General features: G+C 39.8%; 1 protein-coding gene across 1 annotated transcript in view; it reads right to left on the bottom strand.

Moving 5' to 3' along the window:
* Positions 1-9,041, bottom strand: part of LOC103915132 (calcium/calmodulin-dependent 3',5'-cyclic nucleotide phosphodiesterase 1C-like) — a 53,329-nt gene extending 44,288 nt beyond the window's left edge. Inside the window, exons 1-3 of the mRNA XM_009321897.1 lie at positions 8,923-9,041; positions 7,490-7,610; positions 4,353-4,434 (exon numbers count right to left, since the gene is read on the bottom strand). Coding sequence (XP_009320172.1) covers positions 4,353-4,434; positions 7,490-7,610; positions 8,923-9,041 — 322 coding nt within the window. The remainder of the gene's footprint in view (positions 1-4,352; positions 4,435-7,489; positions 7,611-8,922) is intronic.
* Between the last annotated feature and the right edge of the window lie 86 nt (positions 9,042-9,127).

Genomic DNA, 9,127 nt, shown 5'->3' with positions numbered 1-9,127 from the left:
CTACTGTTACAATTTTTAAAGATTTGGTAATTATCAACTATTAATTATACATTCATAATATTACCATTTTTCTGACTGGGTCATGATATTTCTACAACAGACCCTGGCAATTCTAGGTGATAACAGAACAATAAAAGGAGAAGAGACCACATGGTCCAGGCACCAGAATTCACAGATGCTTTGATCCACATCTTGAGTGCAAAGCAGTTCAGCATCCTTCTAGTTTTATTTCCCTCCCCTGATTTTTGCTAGATTTCTGAAACGATGGGTAAGTAGGTCTATTTTCATGCCTAGCCAAATTAAAAACGTTACTTGCAAGTTCTCAGAATTTCATACTAACATTCTGTAAATCTGGAGAAAATATGCATCCAGTCTTATCTGAACATCTGAGTCATGTGCCTCCGTAACACTGAGACAGTCTTACCTATTCAAATTTAGGAAAAAAAGAACTCCCTTCCTACCAGGGAGTTAATCACAAATGTATGCAGTATAAAGCCACAACAGGAAATTGTGTGCTAGATCACAGCCCAGATAATCCCAGCAAACTTCATACAATTTTTTAAAACACTGGAAATTGTACTGACTGAGAACAGTGTTAAGTGTGCCACAGGAATCCTGAGGACAATGAAAACTTGATTTACATATGCATGTGTGTCTGCCTGTCTATATGTCTCTTCTATTCCCCTTCACTCAAAAGAATTTTTATCTCTTAATGATCAAAGAAACCCAAGCCATGGTACCTTGTCACTTCCGCTTGGCAAGTAATACCACTGCCATTTGCTCCATCACCTCTAACAACCCTGAGACAGGCAAATCTCTGATATCAGATGCATGAGTGTGTCACTAACTTCAGCAGCGGGGTGGTGGGATCCGCTTCCTGAGATACTCGACATTTACACATAAACACAAGGTCCAGCTGTAAGCATCTAAGAAACAAGTTTTCCCTGGGAGAAATCTTGCATCTCATCAACAAAGACAGGCAGAGGTGGCACAAGGGACCACAGGTAAACAAACTCAAAGACCTAGGAGAACTTTTCTTTGATAAGTGGTATTTTTTCCTCTATTCTCTATAACATGAACAAGTTATTCAACTATGTTACCTTAAAATGGGGATTATAATAAAGTTGGGAAACATAATCTGCTACCGTAGAAACAAAACTTAGGACTTTATTAATAATTATGTAACTTATGCCATATTCCCAAGTGCCTCCCCCACACCGTGTTCTCTCTCTTCTTACCTAAAGACACTGTGATTTAAATATGGTGATTTAGTTTGCTAATTAAAACCCCTGTATATCAAATAATGAACCTGGGTTTTTAAACCTATTAATGCTAATGACCATTTTATCATCCTTTTTGTTCTTCAATAGAATGAATGTGGTAAATATTTCTGTACCCCAGCAACTAACATGATTTTACCAATTAACCCTGCGTGCTGAGGGTGGATTCCAGGCATGTGCCTAGCGTTCATTCATTCCACCTGAGAACACAACTTCATTCACCACGGCAAACACTGGCTAGAGGACAGTTTCCCCAAAGCCCATCACCAAAAAAAAAAAAAAAGGAGAATCATCAGCATGCACTCATCAGCCTTTATCCAATGTTTTCTGAAGCTGTAATTTTCTTTCTTGCCAGCCAAAGGACAAAAATAAAAGGATGCTGCTACATTTATCAGCTGCAAAAGAGGACAATGACAACAAAGGCTGATCTCCAGTCAGACAAGCTTTCTACAGTCTGAGACAGACAGAGAAGCTTTAACTGCTGATATTCTTCTTGGGAAATACAAATCTTGGCCTGGTTTTCTTTGCAGTTTGTTTGTCTCCCCCAGTCTGATAAGCAGCCTGACTTCTGGACATGAATCTCTTCTGATTTCTGTACTTCACTGTGGTACAGAAATATTTACCACACTCATCCTATTGAAGAGGAAAAAGGATGATAAATTGGTTATTCGCATTAACATTAATAGGTTTTAAAACTCAGGTTCATTACTTGATATTCAGGGGGTTTTAAATATCAGTTTAAACTCTGAACAATTTCTTCACAAACTGAAGCAACAGGAGAGAGAGAGACATTCTTTCTTTTGAGGAAGCTTTTGCTGTTAGACTGCTTCATTTCCATGGAAAAAGTCCGTACTGCAAAACCTTCAGTCTGCATTTGTGAAAATCTTCTGTTAATAAAAATGCTTGCCCACTGTTGTTGCATCTGCAGTGACCTTAGGGCAGGAAACCAACAACTACAAACAAGTCGAGCCACCACAACAGGATTTCTAGGCTCTGTCCCTGACAGAACCAGGAGTACAATTTTATTTCACAAAGGGCAGAGGGTTTTTTTTTGTGGGAACTGATGGCTGCTTGCTGCAGATAATAGCACGATTTAGAATTCAAGAAGAACTTACTTTTGCAAAGAAATGTAGTAATTACTATTCCAGGGAACAATTTGTTAAGGCTATTAATCAGGTAAATAAATGAATGTGAACAGATTATTTGTCTGAGAATCTAGCCTACAACTTTGAAAGCCTTACCTCAGCAGATAGCCAGAAATATAAGAGGTTTTGATTTAACAAAGGAGATGTTACAGAAAGACCCTGCCAATATATGCAGCAGACTGAGAAATGAAAATTTTATAATGTTAGGAGGCAAGATTTATAGAGAGTAGCCTATTAATGTCAATGGATTACTAAACTGCACAAATCAAATATAATGACAAACAGTAAATGACTAAATAAGGCTGCCTTTGCATACTGATGAGTGCCTCTTTTATAAGTTGGAATTGTGTTGTTGATGGTTTAATTCATCATTAATTTTGCAGTGGCTTGACACAAGGGGCATCAGTGCAGAAGTTTCTTGGCTTTCCTGGCCTTCCTGAGCAAAGGAACACAAAAGAGGACAAGGAAAACTGGTTTTCAAGCACACACAACCCTACGCAGAGGGATGCCATGGGAAGCAGAACTCTTCTTCCTTGAAGGGAGTGAGGGACATATCTGAAAGCTGATAGAAGGGATGCGAAAGAGAAGTCTCTACATTCACTTCGCTCCACACCAGCCAGAGAGAGAGAGAGTTTATCTTCTCCCACAGCACAGCAGTAGGTGTAGTGTGCCCAGGAGTCCTCAACATGGGTTTTAGCTGAGACTGCAGTACTTCAAGTTTGCTGCTGCTTCCCTCCACCGAGCTGCTGGCAGAACACAAATGTCCTCAGCAGCTGCACTGCGCTCTACACACATTCCCACTCTTCTGGGTTACTGTTGCAGAGGAGTAAACGCTACAAGTCTGGCAACCAGGCCAAGCTTGCATAGGGCTTTCAAGTTCAGATTCTTGGCTGAACTGTCTAAACTTCCAAAGCCAGAAAAATCTGGGATGGGGTCCCTCAGAGAATGGCTTGCCTAACAGGAACAATGAAATAATTTTAAACAGAAACGGCTCTTAGCCACAGATATGAATCTGAACTTTCCTAGGCTCAGGGATGTTTTTGTCTTGTTCTTTGAGAGAAATTTCATACTTCAAATTCTTTGTTTGTTTTCCTTTAATACATTCTCTCTCTTTCTGCTTCTGGTCTCAGTTCCTTCATTTTTAGGGTCCGTGTTATCTTTCTTTTGTTATTCCATTTGGCACCCTGTTCTCCAGTTGAGGTTAGATCACATTCTTCTGTCTACTTCACTTGCTTCCTAGGTATAAAAATCCACCCACAAATCCACCTTTTCCGTTGTCTTTTTTTGCCCCCAGCCTCCTGAACAGTTTTACTTCACTTAGCCCCTCTTGTCTTCTCACCAAATACCAGGCTTGTTGCCTCATCTTTCTCCTACTTTTTCACTCAATAACTGGAGGAGAGGTAGAGAAAGCGCTGTTGGTGAGTCTGTAAAAAGATCTCCATTTCTGAATGGGTGGAGCAGAAAAAGTTTTGCTATTTGGTTGGCTTCAGTGAAAAATATTGGTTGGATTGAAGCACTGGGAGGGAAAGGGTGGGAGGAATAAATGGAAAAATACACAATAGGTTTTGCCCAGGTCATCGAAGGGACTGACATTACACTTTCATATACACCAATGATATCACAACACGTTGCCGTGTGCACCTCATCTTCACAGCTCAGAAAACCATGGAGTAGTGTCATAACCAGGCACTGTAGTCATCTCTGCAGACACATCAGAGGTAACTTGGTTACTGCACGGAACCACCACCATAAATTTAATGGTTCCTCAGCTTTCAGTTGTTGATCTGGGGAAAATAACACCATTGTGCTATATTTCTTCTCTTTAACATAGTTCCAAATGATGAGAGATCACCATGATCTTAGCCCCACAGGGAGGAGTAAGTTTTGCTTTTAAGATGCTACTTTGCATGTACGAAAAGGGACATACCTATTTGAGACTGAGCAACCATAGTAGACTTGCGATCACACAGTGGAGAGAAGGGAAGCCCTAGTTCTGCCTCTTTGTCACCCTGAAGAAACAAAATTGAGAAGAAATTAGAAAAAGACAAGACACATTGCACTTCGATATCTTAGGTCATGACTGTAAAAGCTTCTCATTTTACTTTCTTTAATTAAGTTTTGATTTGGGGTTTTTTGGTGTTTTTTTAACACAAATTGTGGAGAATTTGAGTCTGACTGGAAAAGTTGTAGTCCAAGAAGAAGTTGGTGAATTAAGCATCTTGATTCCAGTGAATCTTTCCTCAGAACTTTCCCTGCCTGCCTGGTACTTCTATGCATCAACTAAAAACCTACTTGAGCACAAGAACGCTTCTCACTGCCGTTCTCCAGAGAACCCAGCAGAACTCAGTTCTCAGAGCAAACCTTTCAAGAGAAAACATCAGTGTCAGTACTGATTTTTCAAGGCCTGCACTTCTTTGTATGTCTTTTTTAGTCTTTGAGATAAGGAATTCACATGTCATGGCTGGCCAGGTGCAGATTACTTGTTTCTTCCAAAGGAAACACTGACATTGTCAACATTTTACGTAAGTGCTTAAGTACAAAAGTCCAAACGCACTTTCCAGCCCTCAGAACTGAAAGTCCTTTTCTAACATCACAGGATGGTGCAGAAGATCAAGTGTTATAACCCCATTTTTTTCCAGTCTTTCAAGCTGTATACTCTCAAAAAGCCCTTTAATTTGGTTCAGTCACTCTATAACATATTGCTTTATGCTGAGAAGATACGTAGGATGACATAGTTGCAATACTCCCCACTGAGCATTCAAATTTAAATAGCCTGTTAACTATACTACAGAATCGATTCCTTAACTCAGCAGCTCACTTTAACTGTGCTGAACTTCTTGCCAGTGTTTCGACTAATGTCAAATGGAGGCTAAAATAGCCAGCAAACTAATCAGAGAAAAACTTTTGTAGGCATAAGAAGAGCTGAATTCTTCTTCTTTTTGTTAATATAACATACATGAAATGGGGGAACAAGTCCTGTTAGAATTTTGGGTGGAACAACAAGCAATAATATTCTTCTATTGCAGAACAATTCTGCTTTATGTTAAGGAGTCTGATATACAAATATCAGGGTAAAACAGAAACCAAACACAGAAATATTTCGAAGTAATGTTCCTTTATTGTGCCTGCTGCATCTCTCAGGAAAAACATCTCTCAAAGCCTGCTCTTATCTAATCATCATTCTCCTCTCACTCCTTATGCCTCTTAAAAACCCCAGCGCCTAATTCTCTTTAGGAAGGAACCCCTAACTGCCTTTCTGACTGCTCAGAGAGATACTTGACTACTTCTAAGCTGTTTGGGCAGCTCCCTCATGGCTAGCTGAAGTGCCTTAGTAAAACGAATTAATTCATGCAAGATGTTTGCTTTAAGAGATGCTCACCATAGCTGCTGAATGTAAAAAAAACAGTATTGTACTCAGAAGCATCATTCACAGCTACAGCATGGTTAGTTGGTGTAGTAAGACCTGTGTCACATCACAAAATACTTGGAAAGCAATAGGGCTGGGGACCTGTACTGATAGAGGTTAAGTCAGGCTTTATGTCTCTGCACAGCACTAACAGAAAGGACAGGAGAGGGTCTGCAGGTGAAGAGCATAAGGAAATAAATACCTAATCTGAGACCAGCCCAGTTTCTTATCACCATAGTCCCCTCTGGCTAGTGGTATTTCTCAGCTTGTGAGAAGTGTATGTGTTGTTTTTCTGTTGTCAGGTAGGGATGTATTTATTGATCTAGAACTAAATTACTTCAATGAACACAAGTCTATGCTTCATGGTAAGCTTAGGGGTTTTCCTGAAGAGGCAATGAATACTGCATCTGAATTTGGAACTAGAATACAAGTTTTATATAAAGCTTTATCTAAAAGTGGAGGCATTTGTCATTCAAAACTAAAGTAGGATTTGTTGGCTGAAATGAAATTATTCTTATGAAAACATAAAATAATAATTTTGTCTTCATTACATGTATAAAACAGATCAAAACTTGGGCTTTTTGTGGTCTCATATCTAGCTAATCTTAATTCCCTCACCAGTCTTCAGGGGACTCAGCAGTGGTGTATTTTAACACATCTAGTATAATTTTGAGCTAGAAAAGCATAAACATACACAGAGTTTTGCCTAAAATGTCTGTGAAAATCATCCTACTTGCATGACCCTCCTGTGTGGCAACACAGAGACAGCTGCAAGTATGATCTACGTGCTTGCACCTAGTAATACCATTCTTGGTTTGAAAAACAAATTAAAGGATTCCTTTCAAAGCAAATTCTTGCAGTGTCCTTATTAAGAAGGGATTCCCAAAATGCCTTTAAAAACAGATGCCATTTAAAAAAATTGTTAAAACTTTTTTTAAATTGTCATATATTTTTCTTTTTTTACATTCAGATTTACTATAAAACATGAAGTTATTGAACTTTGGAGGGAAATTAAGCACTTAGTTTTCTGCTTAGTTTAGTAATTCATATTGGTGAAAAGTATTCTAAACACTCCTAAGTGCTGTTTACTTTTACTTTTTTTTAAGGCAGCTCTTTAAGTGCTTTTAATTAATCACTTGGGGAGCTTATAGCTATCACACACAGCTTAATGATTTGTCTAGATTTGTGGGTCTGTCAACAGGCGGTCCACTGTGAGCTATAAACTAAATCAGTTCACTTCATCTAAAGTAAGGGTAATGCATTTTTCACATTTTTTGAGCAATATAAGTACAGTAACAATATGTACAGTTCTATAAAGTACAGCTACCTAAATCTGTTTTCTATGGTTCTACAGCTAAGCAGAACATCACATATTCTATATTTTGGTAATTTGAAACACATATTAGCTTCCCAAATTAGAATTTCTACTATGTAGATAACGTCTGCATCTATAGGCAGTGTATCAGACACTAACTTCCCAAAAGTCATAATAGCCAGTGCTACTGGTGCCAGATGAGAAAGCTTCATATCATTTAGGAGGTTCTTGAGAAAATCAGAGAAGAAGGAAAAGGTCTGTGTTCGTATTTCCCTACTTCCTTGCCCAATCCCACACACTCCCTCTGTGCTGCAGAAATGCAGAGGAACTTCCCTGGCTTTACCTGTCTGAAGAACTCCTCTAGCAGAGACATGGTCCAGCGATGATGGAGATCCCAGGCCTTGGCTGGATGACTGATATCTGCTGTATGCAACAACAGTGATAAGGCTTTCGGCTTGTCAATTCTGAAAACCCAAAGGATCAAATGAATTAATTGTCTGCTCTTGCAGTGGAGAGTGACAAAAATCTCACCTAAGCATGGAAATAAGGTCATTAGAATCTTTTGCCAGGATATTAATGGAATGATTTCTGCATTCATAAAATCAGACAACTATAAAAGATTGTCTCATTTCTCCAACATACACTATTCCTGTTGTAACAGAGACATTAAGAAGTGCAAAAAGAAACTTTGCTTAGCCTTGCTGAGCTCCTTTCCAGGCTTGCTTATCTGCACAAGCAGGCTTGAAGAACTGCTGTGTTCCCCATTTCAGCTGGGCTGCATTTTATGCAGCTCAGAAGAGAAGTTGGTCCCTACCATCTTACTGTAGTAAACAGTTAGGATCTGATCTCAGGGGCACAGATGAGTCTACGCAGCAGTTGACAAAAGTTTCACTGCTAGAAAACTAGTGTGAGGTCAGAAGGGGATCCTTGCACCTGGTTCCACAGAACAAAAAAGGCTGGCAATTTCTTAAAACCATAACCTGAGAGGCTAGCCCAAGAACCCAGTAAATAGCATTTACTTGGGATGGGTAGTCTCATTTTTTAATTCCAGCTTTTGACTGTCTGAAATAGCCGGAAGAGTTGTAGCTTCTGAGAGGACCAAGTGGCTAACCACGCTCTGGTCTGATACAGTTATAGTTCTGGGAGGCTCTGGATGGACCTATGTCCAGGGTGAAAAAATGACCATCACTCAGAGCTTTCTGCAGTATAAAAGGAGTTTTATGGGGAAGAGCTGTGGACAAAATATTACAGCTCCCAGTGGCGTACTGGGAAGAAGAAAAGGCCTTCCACATACTGCTCCATCTGTTATTTTCCAGTCCTTCCCTCAGTGGATCTCAAGTTGTTTTCATCTGTCCTTTAGTTATGGAGCAGGCCCCTTGCAGAGGTGGCAGCTGATACCATCTTCAGAAGGGCAACATGTAAGTTGTGTTCTGCAGATCTTATAACCTTGAGTCATACTCAAACTGTAGAGGTCACTCAGCTGGATCATGTCCTTGATGTTACTCTGATACGCAAAGGGAAATGCCCAGAGAGGCTTATCCCAACATGGTGACCTTTTCAAGCTTTGGTCCACCAGCACAGAATAGAGATGTGTGTATAGAGGGGTGCCAGTTCACTCTTAAGTGAATTCATTCAAAATTCAACAGCAGAAAAAGAATCGATGCGGACATCAAAGAGAGTGAGGGCCTCTGGAGAGGTGCTTTTGAAGTCAAACACAATGGCAAAACACCAGCTGAAATGCAGCCCCCCACTGCACAGTGTTGTAAAGTGACTCACCCTTCTGGCTGCTGCAAAGCATTCTTCATGGCTTTGATTTGCTGGAAGTGACAGGACATATCGGTGGCCAACACCATCTCAATCACTAGAGCTCTGAATTCCCTTTTGGATGGCATCATGATGAGAGGAGCAAGGAAAGAGAAACACAAAAACCAGCATCAGACACACTCCAGCTTCTTTTGTTGTCTATCTGCAAATTATTGAC

Source organism: Pygoscelis adeliae, unplaced genomic scaffold (assembly GCF_000699105.1).
Source record: "Pygoscelis adeliae isolate BGI_AS28 unplaced genomic scaffold, ASM69910v1 Scaffold194, whole genome shotgun sequence".
Lineage (NCBI taxonomy): Eukaryota > Metazoa > Chordata > Aves > Sphenisciformes > Spheniscidae > Pygoscelis > Pygoscelis adeliae.
This window is presented reverse-complemented; position numbering and strand designations above follow the sequence as displayed.